General features: G+C 41.9%; 3 protein-coding genes across 5 annotated transcripts; 2 read left to right on the forward strand and 1 right to left on the reverse strand.

The window, feature by feature from the left end:
• Positions 1-198: 198 nt before the first annotated feature.
• LOC143501662 (trypsin-3) lies at positions 199-17,520 on the reverse strand. 2 transcript variants are annotated; one of them, XM_076995024.1, is made up of 7 exons: positions 17,360-17,520; positions 17,211-17,273; positions 10,255-10,334; positions 4,330-4,492; positions 3,068-3,209; positions 2,314-2,580; positions 199-2,194 (listed from the first exon to the last, which is right to left on the reverse strand). In XM_076995024.1, exons 1-7 carry the CDS (start codon positions 17,395-17,397, stop codon positions 2,024-2,026), a joined length of 924 nt encoding a protein of 307 aa, XP_076851139.1. In that variant the 5' UTR covers positions 17,398-17,520; the 3' UTR covers positions 199-2,023. The 2 variants fall into 2 exon arrangements, with proteins under 2 accessions (XP_076851139.1, XP_076851147.1); XM_076995032.1 differs by lacking the exons at positions 10,255-10,334; positions 17,211-17,273; positions 17,360-17,520 and adding an exon at positions 4,984-6,329 and having other exon boundaries at positions 3,068-3,230.
• LOC143501900 (trypsin-3-like) lies at positions 6,787-9,584 on the forward strand. The gene is made up of 6 exons (XM_076995085.1): positions 6,787-6,871; positions 7,107-7,166; positions 7,415-7,565; positions 7,746-7,887; positions 8,400-8,654; positions 8,915-9,584. The coding sequence occupies exons 1-6, from the start codon at positions 6,823-6,825 to the stop codon at positions 9,068-9,070; spliced, it is 813 nt and encodes a 270-aa protein (XP_076851200.1). The 5' UTR covers positions 6,787-6,822; the 3' UTR covers positions 9,071-9,584.
• Positions 12,347-14,842, forward strand: LOC143501982 (trypsin-3-like). Of its 2 annotated transcripts, none has more exons than XM_076995196.1 (6): positions 12,347-12,732; positions 12,922-12,983; positions 13,198-13,348; positions 13,577-13,718; positions 13,985-14,245; positions 14,416-14,842. In XM_076995196.1, exons 2-6 carry the CDS (start codon positions 12,932-12,934, stop codon positions 14,563-14,565), a joined length of 756 nt encoding a protein of 251 aa, XP_076851311.1. In that variant the 5' UTR covers positions 12,347-12,732; positions 12,922-12,931; the 3' UTR covers positions 14,566-14,842. The 2 variants fall into 2 exon arrangements, with proteins under 2 accessions (XP_076851311.1, XP_076851366.1); XM_076995251.1 differs by having other exon boundaries at positions 13,985-14,169.
• Positions 17,521-17,572: the final 52 nt, after the last annotated feature.

A 17,572-nucleotide genomic window follows, 5' to 3' on the forward strand; every position in this document is an offset into this window, starting at 1 on the left:
GCACGTCATTGGCGCTGTATCTTCCTGGTACAGCAAGGAGAGCGAATGGCTGTGTGCTAGGATTTTATACAGCCCTTTCAATGCAGTAATCACGATGTCGATCTTGGAAATTTTGCAGCATCATTTTCTTCCCCTAAATTGACTAGATTTATTCTTAAAAAGCAGAGGGAAATATAACCGAATGGATTGATTACATATAGAAATTTTGGTGGCTATTTTAACAAGCTATCCAGTACAGGATTGAAAGATACTAGTCCAGATTTTTTTGTTTTGTGTATTCTAAACCTTATTCACCAGTTCCCTTTCATAGCCTTTAATATTCTCTCAGTCTTCAGCTGAAAAAGTTGGTTTTAGTTTAAACAATGACTGTACCCAGTGAACCAAGAAAGGAAGCTGAAAGGTACACACATCACTTTAACGCACACACAGGCCTGTGACAAGGGTTTTGCTCTTTCCACAGCATTAGTAATGCTTAAGTGATGAAGCCCCTGAACTTACGTTCGCGTGGTCACGAGCGAGCCAAGAAAGCGGCGTACAGTCATTTTATGTCTGACTGGTCTGCCGCTTTTCTACTAATGTGTTACATTGGAACGGTACAGGACACTAAGAGATATTGCCTTGGCTCACTCTGGAACGGACATCGAGAGCTGTGAGACCACAAGAGCCAAAATGAAGTGAGCTCTGTTGTTGATGTTTGGGGTTTGTTTTGCACCAGAGCAGGGAGAGATAATGATGTAAGCTCACGAGCTCAGCAGTGAGCTGGTTGTGCATTTTTTGTTTCTGTTTCTTCCTTAACGGGAATGTATTTCTGCTGTGTACAAAGGATGTGTGTTCACACTATGCGGTCCAACAGGGAGAACAGAAAAAAACACGGTGTCGTTCACGGTGTCGTTCAATGGCCGGTTTTGGGACAAAACAGTGACTTATCCATTATCACAAGCCATTTGTTCTAGATGAAATGTATAGAGATACAAAGGACAACAGGAAGGGAGAGAGAGAGAGGGACAAAGACACAGATAGATAGACAGACAGACAGAGAGAGAGAGAGAGAGAGAGAGAGAGGAGCATGCTTAGACTGTACACTACTGCAGTAGCTGCCTGACAGATTTGGTCTCCTCTCACTCACAGTGTTTCTGTACTGATGGAAGTACTCTGGAGAACACTGGGAGTATATTGGGAGCGTATATCATTTTCAGCCTTCTTTACACCTGCTTTACTCAACATATGAGTGATGAGATTATATAAATATGTAACAATCATTGATCATGTAATCATTGATACATAAATAACCTGCTCACACTACATCCCCAAAGGTCGTGATGAATCTGAAGTGAATGAATCAACAATTCTTTTACAAGAAGAAACTATAAAACAACTAACTGTGAAGAATTTGTGAATCGTTTCCCCTTGTTCATTTTGCAAATAGGTCAAACAAATTAACCACAAAGTAACCACAAAAAAGACAGCAAAATCCCAGTGGATGCATCTTTGCACTAAATCATAAGCCTATAGAAGCCTGTTGTTTTGAACTATGTATTGATACAATAATGGTTTTCAACTTTCTGTAAGAACTACAGTTATAAAAATTGCTTTGTAAAGTGTACAGATAAACTGGTGTGAACAGCTGTTCACGGTTCACACATAGTCAATCTTACTAATATCACTTTACACTGTGGAATCAGGTGTGGTCAGTGAAACTAAAAACCTGACTGTTGCCAACATCATTGAAAATGAAGTGCTGACACACCTAGTCCTATTGGATTTACAGACATCCAATGGGATTTAAGGGGTACACATATTTTTTATTAATCATGTCATTCAGTATTGCTTCAAAAACTCCATGTATTGTTGTTAATTTTAGTGTTTCAAATGCCCCTAGACAGTTTTTGTTAACTTTAAGCAATATTTTAAACTGCTATGACAGAAATACTTTAATCTGCTATGCCCATATATTGAAGATGTTTTATATTGATATGCTCTCTATGGATTCCCAGCTTGAAGCATATCTAGATCTCACTGGACTTCAGTTCTTGAGGCATCGTCTGACAGAGCTGTAGATGGTCTGGTCGATCCACCTGCGGAACCTGGACACAGCGGTGTACACTCCCGGAAACATGGAGTCTCCGCACCTGTTGCCCCAGGAGACCAAGCCGTAGACCCGCCCGTTACACTCCAGCGGAACACCTGAGTCCTCCTGGAATACACAGACATAACAAAGGCATCGTGGGTAAAGAAACAGGGTCAGGCTAGGATGCGTAGTGGAAAGGGCGTCTCGAGGGTCGTTGCACTGTAGTCGGCAGCGTGATACTCGACCTGGCATGTGTCTTTGACTCCAGTACTGTCCCCAGCGCAGATCATGTTGGACGTAATATTCCCATTAAAGGACTTGCTGCCATTACACTTGGCTGTGGAGATGATGGGCAGGTTGATGGTGTGGAGGGCAAGGGGCATCTTACCCTCACCAGGGCTGGTGGAGCCCCACCCTGACACCCAGCACACCTGCCCAGGTAGCATACCGGTGTTCTGTTTGGGGAGGGGTGCCAGGGAGACATATTTGCTGAGCTCTATGGGGGCCCGAAGCTAAGACACACACAGAAAGGAAACAGAGATGACAAATGGGCTTGTTCTTGCTACTTTAATCGATGAATAAGGTAATATTTACAGTTACAATTAAGTGATACATGTGTTTAGAATGATATAAAAAGGGCTTATTCCATATATATATATATATATATATATATATATATATATATATATATATATATATATATATATATTAGTGCTGTCAATTCCAGGTGCCGCGATTAAAAGTCCTCACCAGGATTTTGCTCAAGCTTGCTAAATCTAGGTAAAATTAGTGGAATCAACACAATCCAGGAAGCCTGAGCAAAATCCTGGTGAGGACTTTTAATCGTGGCACCTGGAATTGACAGCACTAATATATATTTCACATGTATGAAGACCAATGAAATGCCTTGAAATGCCTTGATTTGCTGTAAATGTAATATTTTTTGTATTTAACCAAAAACAAATCTAAGCTTAGACTCCATTTTCAGAATGGCTTTACCTTAATAAGCATGATGTCAGCGTTGCTGGAGCTCTTGTCATAGTGTGGGTGAGGAATGAGAGACTGGGGTTTAGAATACTGCTCCGTGCCTTCATACACACCCAGTGTGTGGTCTCCAGCCACTATCATCATGTGGTCCACCCTGAGATTCAGACATGTCCATCTCAGTAGATGAAAAATGAGCATCATGTCACACAAATTCAATTTAGTTCAGACACAGATGAACCTTTACCTAACAACCTCCCTTTACCTAACAACCTCCCTTTACCTAACAACCTCCCTTTACCCAACAACCTCCCTTTACCCAACAACCTCCCTTTACCTAACAACCTCCCTTTACCTAAGTGATCTGGTATGATCACTTAACTTATAGGCATAATCTTACATATATAGTCTCATAGTCTTACAGAGAATCCTTTAATCTAGAGCTCAATTAGCTCAATCCGTTTCTCACAAGTGAATCATAAGGTTCTGCAACACTAGAAGTATTTGTCTTTATTTAATTGATTTTCACCCACAATATCTGCACTTTTTTCTGTCATATTTATGCAGCAACTGTGTTGTACTGAAGCATCAGGCACTGACGCTGTGCTGGCGCCCTTCAGAGGGACAGTGTGGGGTGGGTCCCAGTCAAAGGGAGGGATTCATAACGGTAGATAAGCATGTAGCCATACAGTGAGACACAGCACTGACAAGTCAAGGTCAGCCTCCTTGTGGTGTGTCTGTGTGCTCTGCTGTCTGGTTACGGCTTCGCTAACAGACCGAGTGTCTTTGCCCCACTTGTCATTCACTCAAACACCCCAACTTTATTTAGCAGATTTCATAACATAAAGAAGAGCAAAATGAAACCACATCATCCAGTGGCGTTTCAATGCATTTGTAGTTACATTTAATGATAAAAGAAACTCTAAACTATATTTGCATCATGAATGAGAATGTAAGCGATCATGATGCATAAAGTCTCGCCAGCAGAGATGCTATAAATGCACGTATGCTGGTATCTATAACAAACACCTGTATGTGATACATGATGGTGGTGACAAATGCAGAACCCCTTTCCCAAATAGAACATCAAAAGTCAATTATCGACCACGTAAGACCCTACTCCCCCTAAGAATGATTCTATAGGCCAAGATGCACTGACCATGAGCTGGTCACGCACTGACCAAATGTTTTCATAGACCCCAATCAGCCTTAACACAGTTAGCTCTTACAAAATATAAGAACAGCACACAGAGAAAGTGAAATAAAAGCAGACACACCCTATATTACAGCGTGCGGCAGTGAGCACCCAGGACCGGTGCACCAGGGAGCCGCCACAGAAATGCTGGGCTCTGGAGGTTTGCAAAGACACCGTATATTTGAATGAATTTGCCGTAGCCGCATAGCTGCCAATTATACGGCTCTGGATGAAATCTTCACCTGCTAGGAGAAATGGACAGATTGCTCAAGGTATGACGAAAGACCTGCTGGTGGCAGATAAAGAAGAATATATAGGTACAACCACATTTCTGGCTGTTGGCTGTCAAGAAGCGTGATTATGGAAATGGATGAAGTACAAAACACATTGACAGACAGGTTGTTACTCCTCTGTGGGGACTGAAAACTTCAAAATGTGTCTGGCCCACAGAGGTCATCTCTGAACCTGTGTCCTAAACAGCTTGGAACCTTTGGGAGAGCACCTATCTGAACACCTAATCCAAACCTAATCTGTTATTGTGCAGACAGGAAGATCATAAAAATGAAAATTTAAGTCCAAGAAACATAAACAGCTAAAAATTATTTATGCATATATTTATATAATGAGGAGCCCAACATTCAAGCATTGACAAGGTCAGAGCATTTTAAGTTGATAATGAAAAAAAACTGCACCAGGTCAACTGTACTAGTTTTAAAATGATCAGAAATATACTCACAGTTGGCCAGAAACACAGTCAAAACCACCAAGAACCAAGACAGTATATATGTTGCCATGATGCGGATGGTGAATGCAGGAAAACATCAAAAGTTAGCACAGATAAACCTTCTCTAAACCCCTCCTCATCTCTGAGAGAAAACTGCATTGGTGACCATCCTCCAGTGTCTGATGTCAGGCAGCCCAACAGAAAACTATTCACAGTTCACAAGAAGTCACATTTGGCTCCCTTCTCCTCCAACTCTCCAGCAGGACATAACTCGTACATTGTTAGCCTGGTATGAAACATGATACTTAATACCAAAATGAAAGAACTATGTAGGGGACATTTTTCAGAAAGCATCTTTTCAGGACACATTGACATGAAAATCAGACAGCATACACTGAAAAAGACAAACCGACATACAATATGTAATCCTGTCCAAAAGACATTCTAAAGCATGACAAGGTAGTTTGGTTGTTTCTTGAATGTGCAGTGATGTTGTGCATTCACATACACTCCACATCTAAAAGAGAAGGGAGAACTGTAGGGGCATGTGGACATGCAGATTGGGGGAGAATTATGGGGACATGACTGCAGTGGGGAGATTACAGGGAGAAGGGGATTACAGGGGTATGGCTACAGTGAGGTGGATTAGAGGGGGTGGATACAGTTAAGGGGATTACAGAAATGTGTGTACAGTGGGGATTACAGGGGGATGGGTACAGTGAGGGGGATTACAGAGATGTGTGTACAGTGGGGAGACTGCAGGGTCATTGGTGCAGTGGTGGGATTTCAGGAGCATGTGTGCGATAGTGGGATTACAGGAGCATGTGTGCGATAGTGGGATTACAGGAGCATGTGTGCGATAGTGGGATTACAGGGGCATGTGTGCGATAGTGGGATTACAGGGGCATGTGTGCGATGGTGGGATTACAGTGGCATGAGGGCGGTGGTGGGATTACAGTGGCATGTGTGCGGTGGTGGGATTACAGGGGCATGTGTGCGGTGGTGGGATTACAGGGGCATGTGTGCGGTTGTGGGATTACAGGGGCATGTGTGCGGTGGTGGGATTAGAGGGTCGTGTGTGCGGTGGTGGGTTTAGACGGGCATGTGTGCGGTGGTGGGATTAGAGGGTCATGTGTGCGGTGGTGGGATTACAGGGGCATGTGTGCGGTGGTGGGATTAAGGGGCATGTGTGCGGTGGTGGGATTAAGGGGCATGTGTGCGGTGGTGGGATTACAGGAATGTGGGGTTCTGTAAGGGCATGTGTGCATTCGGTAGATTGCATGGGGTACGTATGCAGTGGGGATAGGGACAAAATGCAGAGCGAGTTTTAGCCACTCAGGCAAGGAAAAGGTCACCTCTGCAATGACCTCTAGGACTATTGGCTGAGGATCACTTAGAAGACGCTGGTTAAATGAAATTTTATTGGTGCTGCTGAAATCATAGATCAGAAAAGTATTACTTTTAAGGAAATACTTCGTGTTAAATTCTGTAAAAGAAATGTTATAACTGTAGAAAAAACAGACTTCATGTGGGTTTATATTTGAGTCTAATCTCAGTGAAACACCACTCCTTTCACTTTGACCTATACAGGTCTGCCAAATGATGTCTGCCAAATTACTGTATTGGATTTTATTCTGCGTTTTAATTTCTCATCCAACTCCAGGACACATTCCAGCGTTATTGAAAGAGCCCGCTCCTATTAAACTACTGAAATCTGCTGGGCAGGGCCAAACAGTTCCTCATTTTCATCTCTGTCTGGGTTGAAGAAACAATAGAGAAAACAAGCGGTCTTACCTAAGGGACAGATGTGATTACACTATAAAAGCAGATCCATGTTTCCCAGCGTCTCCAATGCAGGAGCACCTGTTCGATTATTACACATCTGACCTGCACTTGCCAAGTGAGTACCATTATTGTAATGGTTATTTTTCTCCTTTTATGATGGAAATTTAAATAACAAAAACAAAACGGTATGTTGGTATACATGAATCGGTGAACCCTGACCCCTTCATACGTTTGAGACTTTCTAAGCCTTTATGATACAGTGAAGTCGTCATAAAGTGGGAGCGTCCATAGATTTGAATACACTATTTGAAGATTTGAAGACATTTGAAATATTTACTACTTTGTTTCAGTTTTTAACATGAAGAAATGTGTTGAATATTCACTGCTTCTTGCCGTTTTCATTATTCCAGGTAAAGTTGCACAATTGTAATCTCATACACATTTAAATGTAGTGAAGGCAGAACGTAATTTATATTTAATAACATTAAACAACCAGACCTGATAATTTTCGATCACTTGGTCCTTTTGCGCAAAAGGCTAAATATTTTAAACATTTTTACACAGAACGCAAACCGTACGTTATTTACAATTTACAAAGCATTACTTAGACTAGATTCTAATTTTCTCCATACCTTTTCATAATTTTCTTTTGTAATAGGTTCACTGCAGCAAAGAATCATAGGTGGACAGGAGGTTGTGCCCAATTCTATAAAATATCAGGCGTCCATACAGTACAACGGTAATCACTACTGCGGAGGCACGCTCATACATGCACAGTGGGTGGTGTCTGCTGCCCACTGCTGGAAGCCGTAAGTACTGCAACCATGTCACATTAATTTTTACTGCAGCGGATTTATACGTAGTCCATATAAATATTAGCCTTCCTAAGGAATTGAATGCTACCTTGAAACCGAAACAGCTAGTCAACAGTACTGATACAAATATAAATCAACCCAAATAAATATGAAATCTACGTTTTTGGTATACAGAAACCATTTGATCAAAGTAGTGCTGGGTGCACACGATTTAACTGCGAATGAGGCAACCGAACAGGTGTTCAACGTCACCAAAACCGTCGTCTACTACATGTACAACTACAGGACACTTGACGGTGACATCATGCTTCTGAAAGTAAGTTAAACCAAAATAACTGATTAGTCTTTGATGGTCTGTAGGCTTTCATCCAGTTCGTGTGTGTTCGATGGTTGGACAGAAATGAAAGTTGTTATTTATTTTATTTACACAGAATGATGACTGTATGCTTCTAGAATTATGCACCCAGATATTTGCACCCAGATATTTAGCAATTCTGATCCCCGCTTTCAAATCCTGGGCGATCCTGGATTTTATAATCACTGGCAGTTCACTAACAGTTGATGTAGGCCTGAGTCATACATAATGGGAGGATATAACACTGCATGAACTATTTATCAGTTATTTACACATTTTTGGCTTTGGATTTAAGGGCCAGAGATCCTCTGTCCAAATTTAATCTAAGCTCCCAGCGCTTATTGCCCGTCTCAGTGTGCTGGGTGCAGGAACAAGAGTCTGTCTGGTGGTCCTTGAAGTGTTATTTGAGAAATGGCTTCAGTCCACCATAAGTGTTGCTGCACTCTGTTTCCATGTGTTACCGTGTGGGTCAGTTCGACCGTCCGGCCGATCTTAACGCCTACGTGAAGCCGGCTCCGCTGGCGAGCTTGAACGCCCCGCCACTGTCCGGGGGCGCGACGTGCACGGTGAGCGGCTGGGGAATCACGCAACTGTTTGCTTATTACTTGTCGCCTGTGCTCCGGGCCGTCGATATTCAAATCATGAACTGCCAGATGTACTACAACTACAGGATCACGGAGAACATGTTGTGTGCCGGCTCTCCCCTGGGGGGGAAAGACTCCTGCCAGGTGAGTCCATTCAAGAACTAGAATTAAGGTCTTTAAAGTCTATGATTAATACTGGCGTGTTAATTACACTGCAGTCTGTAGAATATATTATAAAAAAACCTTACTGGTCAATATTGGCCATTATACAAGGTAAAAAAATATGAAAACAAACCGTAAAAGCTTTAAAAAAGCTATATGCGTCAAGCTGTTGTGGACACTCGGTCTCACACCCAGTGGTCCCAGGCCTCTCGGAGACTACGTTACATCCTCTTTTTGACCAGGGTGACTCCGGCGGCCCCCTCGTGTGTGACCATTATTTGGAGGGTATCGTCTCCTGGGGAATCTTCTGTGCCAACCCGTACTACCCTGGCGTCTACACCAAAGTTAGAAACTTCAGCCAATGGATCCGCTGGGTCATCGGTATCTATACTAACTAGTGTAACTAGTTGGATCTTCAAAAGTAGTTGCTAAGCTTAAAAAACAGCAAGGACTGAAAAAAATCCCCAAACTGTCAACTACTGAACATGTGATAAACTTGATACATAAACGGATATAAGTGAGAACGGGGTTTCTTCCGGGGGTCCTCCAACTGTTCGTCTATCACTCCATTCATTTCTAATCCATCGTTGATAATCGATCTTTTCATCCGTCTGCTATCACCATCTCTTGATTTATAACGGTATGGGCGCACTGAGTTCTGGCCGAGTACTGCCATGTTGATCTCATGTGTTTATCTCTGAGCGGACTTTATGTGCTTTTCCGCTATACCGTCCTGTATTCTGTTGGCTCTGTCTCCGCTTCAACCACCTCTGGTTAGTTTGTTTTATTGGACTGATATTTAATACGTTTTGAACTGTTCACTTGTTCATGATTTCGTTTAATCACTGTGTTTTGTATCCACTCTCTGTTTTTTTCTACTACGGCTCCGGATTGGAGCGTCCTGTTCCAAATAAACCAAATAAATATCTGCGAGCGCGTGCTTCTTGTCCTATATGATACATATTACCTACGTGACGTTTGCACAATAGACCTCCTCAAACGAAAGAGACCCAACCTCGGTGGTTGTTCAGTTGTTCTCTAGATGTTTGACACCATCTCAACTCTGGAACGTGTGCGATGAGGGTTCCAAGCAGGGCCGGAGTGGCCCCTTTTTCAACCCGGGAGTTTCAGGCCCAAATCCGCCTCAAAATAATTTTTCCGTCCCAATCGGCCCAAACTAGAGATTGACATTGACCCATCGGGAATCCTCCCGAATCTCCCGATTAGCCACTCCGGCTCTGGTTCCAAGAAGAAATAAGATGTGTCTTAAGACAATTGGCTAAGAATAATAAAACATATAACAAAATAAAATAATAAAAACATATGTATGATTGGTGTTCTTATCGGGAGAGGAGATACAGTGGACTGGATCTAGGGGTAATCGAAAAGTACAGGTAAATTCTAACTTTGGGGGTGGGGGGGCGACACACAGATAATGAACAAAAAGCCAGTGTTCAGACTGAGGGTCACAGACAGAGAATTATAAAGGACATTGTTCACTGATCATTTATCATTTATCTCCTACCCAACGTCTCCTAGTTTAGGAAGGCAAAAGTTCAAAATCCGGACAAACGCTACTTACCTAAACAGCAAAACCCCGCAAAGCAGACAGGGGAGCTGACAGTGTTGAACAGCTGGACGGTCCGACCAAGGGTCTGAAAACTAAAATCAAATTTGACTTAAGCAAAAAATACTTAATTAAATCTTCATTAAATTTAAAATCGCTGCTCTGTAGTCTATGCTGTAATTTTTCTGAATACGTTCTTTTGGGGGTTATGTTTCTATTGGCCATTCTTCAAAATAAAATAAAAATCAGAGGAAACACAAATAAAAAAAATAGAACACAAACTGAAATGTCAGTCACCCTCAAACCTGTTTGCAAAATAAGGAAGAAAATGACAGCATCACAGCATTTCACAGTAATCAAATAAATGTGTTGGCCCTTCACTTAGTCTAAATAAATTTGTAATCAATTCATAGTCAAAAGTATTCAAAGAAGAATGTAATAAATGAAACCAGTTTTCTTTTATGTATATAAATAACCCGAGAGTCTTGAAAAGCTGCCCATGGATGCCGGTGCCAGTCATGGTGGTTGGTCCTATTCCTGAGAGGCAGCTACCAATATTGGTGGCACTCATGGTGGTTGGCGGCAGACGCTATGACATTCAATTGCACACACCAATGCTGATACCACCACATCTCAAGCCAAGTTCTGTCACATCTTACTCACCCACTCACTCCAAAACATGCGACTGAGACGACTTAGGGCATCAGTGACACAGTACAAACTTAGACAGATATTACTTCATACTCTCTGTTTCTGTTCCTGAACTAACTGCTTTGGTATTGTTTACTTAGATGTTCTTGCATTCCTCTGCTTGGTGAATAGCTAGTGCATGTATGAAATGGTATGTACAAAATATGACACTGACCTTTTGAGGGACAGGATTTTATTTTGTACTTTTTATTGCGATTGATTTTATTGCGATCCTGTAAGGGGCCTGTGGCAGCACACAGTGCTTGTGGTGTCTCTTCATACGAACAAAGTGTGTAGTCTGTGTCCACTGTCATCGTGTGACCCATCCTGAGGGAAAGACATTTCCTCCGTGTCTTGTATCCTGGCAAACTTACACAATTGGGTCTGTTACTGAAGTATCAGGTACTGTCATACATTCTACTGAAGCCCCTTCAGAGGGACAGTGTGGGGTGGGTCCCAGTCAAAGGGAGGGATTCATAACGGTAGATAAGCATGTAGCCATACAGTGAGACACAGCACTGACAAGTCAAGGTCAACATGAAAATATCTAATGGAAAGTACAGGAAGATGTTTGCCTGCTGCCTGTCATGAAACATGAGTACAAAAACAGGGCAAATACAAAACACGTCAAAAGAAGCACAAGTCATTGTCCTTCTGTGTGGGAACTGAAACCTTCAGTGTCTCTGGCCCACATAGATCATCTCTGAACCTCTGGGATCTTAAACAGCTTGGTTTAATGGGACAGCGCTTAACATATAAGCTGCCATGCTGAACCATGCAGTATAATGTGCAGCTTCACTGGAGCACTCCTTGAAGAGCTCAGAGAGAGGGGACTGGGGACAGAGGGAGGGGACTGCAGGGACAGAGGGGACTGCAGGGACAATGGTGCAGATACTGCTGATACTTGCTACGATATCTACTTAGACCTATTCAACTAGAGACCATGTAACAGTTATAAGGAACTGGGGAAATCAATTTGTATTGATAGCTCTGAAATGATGCCACATACCATCACGGAAAACAGCAACAAGATGTAGATATTGATGTGGAAAATGGTATAATGAAATCTGTTTATAAATCCCTTGTTGAAGCAGTTGTATAATGCTACATCCTGGTATAACCTCCACCCCCTCCAAGAGCAAGAACTGGTTATAAATCAGGCAAACCTCACTGGTACAAACTCCACTGTCAGAGCTTTAAAGGACGGCTGACGACAGGAACACTAATGCAGGGTGCCACTTTCTTCATGTCTGCCCCATACAGTCGTTGCCATCAGATTACAGTGATATAGCTCCTATTAAGTTTTGTATGGGCTTTATTCCAGTGGTTATAAATTAATTAGTAAGTAGTGAAACATTTTAATGGGAATCAGTGTTGTGGATGTGGGATTATACAATGCAGAGTGTCAGAGACAAATTTGCCATGTAATGATAACAATAGTTTTTAATTTGAATCTGATCTGATAGGCCGGCTGTCACTGAGTGACATGATACTCTTTTTACTACGACCAAACAAATTAGGCTACTGTGCTGGATTTAAACAACCTTTTAGTATCTTATCCTATTCCTGGACATATTATACACAAGCTTCAGTATCTATTGAGTCCACTGCTATTGAAATCTGTTGGGAAGGGCCAAGTTGTTTATCGTTTTCATCTCTGTCTCTGTTGAAGAAACAATGAAGACAAGAAATCCCTAAGGGACAGATGTGATTACATTATAAAAAGCAACGACATGGTTCCCAGGGTCACCAATGCAGGAGCACACCTGTTCGATTATTACACATCTGACCTGCGCTTGCCAAGTGAGTACCAAACCTGGTATTACTATGACGATTATTTTTTCTTATAGGGTGGTAAAATAAAAAAGGTATGGGCTGTTTGACAGAACTGAATCAATGAACCCAGATCTACTTATTCATTTGGTAACATTTTAAAACGTTTGTAAAGACGCTGTAGTCGTATACCGTTAAATGTTTACTGCTTTGTTTCAGATTTTTTAACATGAAGAAATGTGTTGAATGTTCACTGATTCTTGTCGTTTTCATTATTCAAGGTAAAATTTCACGACTTTGGTCTCACGTTGTACGCATTTAAACGCAGCTAAAATAAAACGTAATGTGTATTTAATCACGTTTAACAACCCCACCATATTCTTGGTCACAATCCTCAGCTGAAAATGCTAACGCAAATCTTACTTTTTCTTGCAACATAAGTTGCAAAAAGTAACATACAACAGATTCTGATTTCAGATGTCTCACTTTGCATAGGTTCACTGCAGCAAAGAATCATAGGTGGACAGGAGGTTGTGCCCAATTCTATAAAATATCAGGCGTCCATACAGTACAACGGTAATCACTACTGCGGAGGCACGCTCATAAATGCACAATGGGTGGTGTCTGCTGCCCACTGCTGGAAGCCGTAAGTACTGCTGCCATGTCAAACCAATTTTAACTTCAGGCGATTTACACCTTAACCGTTTATTATCCTTTTCTTACTCTCTCCCTAATATTATTAAAATTAGTCTTGACGGGACTATCCAAAAACCTCAGCTTGATAGTGAAACATCCAAGCAATATCTACAGTTATAAAAATGATTTAAGGTTATGAGCATGTAACTGACCAAAAACCTACCTCTTTGGTCCACAGTTATTATTTGATCACAGTAGTGATGGGTGCACATGATTTAACTAAGTGGGAGGGAACCGAGCAGGTGTTCAGCATCACCAAATCCCTCGTTTACTACCTGTACAACTACAGGACATTTGACGGTGACATCATGCTTCTGAAAGTAAGTTAAACAAAAATGCTTAATAGTCTTTGGAAACTTAAATTAATTACATCAGTGATTACAAAACCCAGAACTGCTTTTGGATTTAAGGGCCAGAGATCCTCTGTCCAAATTTTATCTAAGCTCCCAGCGCTTATTGCCCGTCTCAGTGTGCTGGGTGCAGGAACAAGTCTGTCTGGTGGTCCTTGAAGTGTTCTTTGAGAAATGGATTCAGTCCACCATAAGTGTTGCTGCACTCTGTTTCCATGTGTTACCGTGTGGGTCAGTTCGACCGTCCGGCCGATCTTAACGCCTACGTGCAGCCGGCTCCGTTGGCGAACCTGAGCACCTCGCCTCTGTCCGGGGGCATGACGTGCACGGTGAGCGGCTGGGGAGTCACGCAGGTGTACAGTTACTACCTGTCACCTGTGCTCCGCGCCGTGGACGTCGACATCATCACCAGCTGCCAGAGGTATTACTACTACTACACGGTCACAGACAACATGGTGTGCGCAGGCTCTTCCCAGGGGGGGAAGGACTCCTGCCAGGTGAGTATCTAAATGCTATAATGTTGGAAAAAATATATAATGTAAATATGATTGATAATCAGAGCATATTGGCCTGGAATGACATGCTCTGTCATGGTTGATGATCATGATTAGAAGAAGAGGGCCTTCTCAGGCTTAACGAGACATGATGTCCTGCTGTTTGTCCTCAGGGCGACTCAGGGGGACCCCTCGTGTGTAACGGCAACTTTGAGGGTATCGTCTCCTGGGGCATCAGCTGCGCCAATCCGTACTATCCTGGCGTCTACACCAAAGTCCGCAACTTCAACCAGTGGATCAGCATGACCATTAACAGTAAATAGTCTTGTGTGTGCAATAAAACAATACTGCTAGACAGAAGAGAGAAAGGGGGCTTCTTCAGTTTGTGTGTTGGTGGCTTAATCTTGGAGTTACTTTATGATTTGTTTAGAATAAAACAAATATTTAGGATAGTAACTATCAGTGAGATGTACATTTGCACTCGTATCCATGAGGTGGAGTTAGTGTAGCTAACCAGATTGTAAATCTAAGGAATTGTACCCTAGGGATTATTTGATGTAACCACCTGTACACTTGTCACAGACAATAAATTCAATTAAGATATTCAAAAGGAGCAGAGGCAAAGATGTATATTAATTAGTCAATTTATAAATAATTCAAACAAATATCTGGAAGCCAAAGCAACCATTAACTAGTGCAAACAATGCTGGAAATTAGAAACAATAATCAATGAATACAATGCTTTAATATTTAATCCAGTATTATTCAATCCTACTCAGTCAACAAGTCATGAGTGTGGCTATCAGTCACTGGCCACTGGCTAGATGACTCCACTGGCTATAAGTCACTGGCTGGAGGACTCCTAGATAAGTATCCACAAAATAGCTGGCATTTATAATCTACTACAGGACTTAATAATGTTCTGGGATTGTTTTTCCAATTGGCATCCTACCAATTTGCTGCTCACAGTGATCATTTTTAAATGTTTAATTTATATAAAATACTAAGATCATCCAGCATACTGTATGAAGTAATAGCTTTCTGTCCATCTTTATTTCAATATCTAGTCTAGCACTCACACACCCATACATGTACAAACGTCCCAGTGAAGATACTGATACAAACAGTTTAGGCACTAGACTAGTGATGTTCTTCGGTGTGGACAGAACAAATGACAGATTTTCATGTTTGCTACCAGGATGAAAACTACAGGAATAGACACAAATAGCTAGTTCAATGGATAGAGAACATTTGCAGATTTCACTGCTAATTACGCACATGCTCAAGCTATCCTGTAGTTAATATCAGTATGGCTTAACCTAACTTGGTGTAATTGGTTTGCTCCAAATTGAGCACATATATGTATATCTTGATGATATTGATCCAATATCTCCATTGCGACATACAGGCATATGTAGGCCTTGCATGTCTGAAGTCCCCTTGTGTTAGGGAGGGGAAAAGGGGAAGATATGCTGAACACCTTTTATAACAGAGAAAGACAAATCTCAGACTTGTTTTCTTAAATGAATCTGGTTCTGATTCAAATCTGTGTCAACTCAGCGGTGATCAACTGCAGCCAGACACTCTGGGAGGGAATGAGAAATGTCTTCCTGTGCCTGGGACAACAGCTTTAACAATGGCCAAGGGTTGCCATGGAGATGTTATATGATCTCTATTCTATGCTCTGCAGGGCATTACACTATTAAAATTGTGAACAGTTGTGGAGATTGGAGAGATGAATGCTATGGGTGGGAATAGATACAGAAGGGTTAACATGTCTATTCTCAGTGGCGCCCTCTGATGGTGAGCAGTAAACAGGATCTTGCTAGTTTTCTCCTGATGCAAACAGATCTACCAGCACTGTTTCCAAATCTCTTTCACCACTGCATTTTCATTCTCTGTAAAGTGCCATTCAATGGTAAATATGGAAAGAAACAGAAATGCTTCTGAATTCCATTCAGACGGTTAGCTTTCACACCCACTCTACCAACAGGCTGGTACCGACAGACCCAGATACAATACACACTTGTTTGGCATCAACACAGTCTTTCTGTTTAGTTTGAAACCTCATTTCGCTAGGTGCTCTGTCAGCATTGCTAATTGCCGTGGCAGGCATTACATAAAGCGAATACCCCTTCTGTATAACCCCTTTCCAAAATAAAGATAGAAACCTTAAGTTATTATACGAGTTTCAAAATACAGCTCAGTAGTCATGCAATACAGTTGATCATGCTACAGGCGAATTAGCCTGACTACCTGACATAGTTCGTCTAACAGAAATGTTTACATTTATGGCTAAGATTTATCCATTGCTTTGGCAAACCTTGCTGAATATTGCGAGATATTCATTTAAAGGTAATTTAAGCTTTTAATTTAAGTATGCCACAATGTCTATCTCACCCAGAGACCGTATATATACACGGGCTGCTATAGGCCAGCCCACATATTGGAAATCAGACATTTAATTGGTCAGATTATCTGTCAATTAGTTAGACTTGCATCACAGAACCATTTGAAGTATCTCCTGGGCACATCGCCAGACATCCACATTATAGTGATTCAGATTATTCAGCATCTGGCGACGGCCATATGTGGCCAATTTAGCAGACTAAATATTGTCCAAAATGATGTGGCGAGCGTCTGAAGAGAAGCAAGAAGAAATTTACGAATGCCTCTGTGATTCTGCGTCATCTCGTTGTTTAGCTGACTGTACTGACTCATGTCTGTTGGCCTGCATGGTGGAATATGGTTTCTGAGGCACACGCAGGAGTGCATCTGCTGTGGGGAGTTATGGAAAGCAAAGTTTGAAAGAGAACTGTCTGTTTCTGGCGACACTCGTGTTTGTGTTGGCCTATGGCCAAAGCAACAACCTTCAGATGCTTATTAAATGTTATTTTACCCTGCAAACAGATGGTAAATGATTATGCTCTTGATATCACTGGCGGCAGACTGCAGTATTTGCATTTACCTAAACTGGTGGAAAAGAGTGAAATATCCCTTGTTCTCTCTTCGAATCCGCTTTGTCACTGTCCTGTGAAATTAAAAGGTGTTGAACATAAAAACTGGCCTAAACCCTTGTTAGACAACAGATTCTTATCGGATTATAAAAATGCGAACCGTTGGCTTTTTTTTTGCAGAGATCGTCTCAAAAACATCTTGAAAAGCACAAGTCGTTTCAAAATGATCCAAAACGTTACCGTCGTTGCTTGACCGTCGTCGTTCAGTGACCTTTCATCTGCAGCGCGGTGTGGATACGGTTGGCCATCCGGCCGGACAGTTGCGCAAGATCCGAGCATGAAGGCGCAGCGGGAAAGGGGTGGGATGGGTGTG

This window comes from Brachyhypopomus gauderio, chromosome 1, assembly GCF_052324685.1.
Source record: "Brachyhypopomus gauderio isolate BG-103 chromosome 1, BGAUD_0.2, whole genome shotgun sequence".
NCBI classification, from domain to species: domain Eukaryota; kingdom Metazoa; phylum Chordata; class Actinopteri; order Gymnotiformes; family Hypopomidae; genus Brachyhypopomus; species Brachyhypopomus gauderio.

Excerpts from the sequence above, each read along its gene's own strand:
- LOC143501662 (XM_076995024.1), bottom strand. The coding sequence starts at position 17,397 with ATGTTTTTGAGACGATCTCTGCAAAAAAAAAGCCAACG. Across the intron at positions 3,210-4,329 it reads GCCGCACGCTGTAATATAGG|GGTGGACCACATGATGATAG; the intron begins GTGTGTCTGCTT and ends TCTGAATCTCAG. Across the intron at positions 2,195-2,313 it reads GAGTCAAAGACACATGCCAG|GAGGACTCAGGTGTTCCGCT; the intron begins GTCGAGTATCAC and ends TGTGTATTCCAG.
- LOC143501900 (XM_076995085.1), top strand. The coding sequence starts at position 6,823 with ATGCAGGAGCACCTGTTCGATTATTACACATCTGACCTGCACTTGCCA. Across the intron at positions 7,888-8,399 it reads GTGACATCATGCTTCTGAAA|TTCGACCGTCCGGCCGATCT; the intron begins GTAAGTTAAACC and ends CGTGTGGGTCAG. Across the intron at positions 8,655-8,914 it reads GGGGGAAAGACTCCTGCCAG|GGTGACTCCGGCGGCCCCCT; the intron begins GTGAGTCCATTC and ends CTTTTTGACCAG.
- LOC143501982 (XM_076995196.1), top strand. The coding sequence starts at position 12,932 with ATGAAGAAATGTGTTGAATGTTCACTGATTCTTGTCGTTTTCATTATT. Across the intron at positions 13,349-13,576 it reads GCTGCCCACTGCTGGAAGCC|TTATTATTTGATCACAGTAG; the intron begins GTAAGTACTGCT and ends TTTGGTCCACAG. Across the intron at positions 13,719-13,984 it reads GTGACATCATGCTTCTGAAA|TTCGACCGTCCGGCCGATCT; the intron begins GTAAGTTAAACA and ends CGTGTGGGTCAG.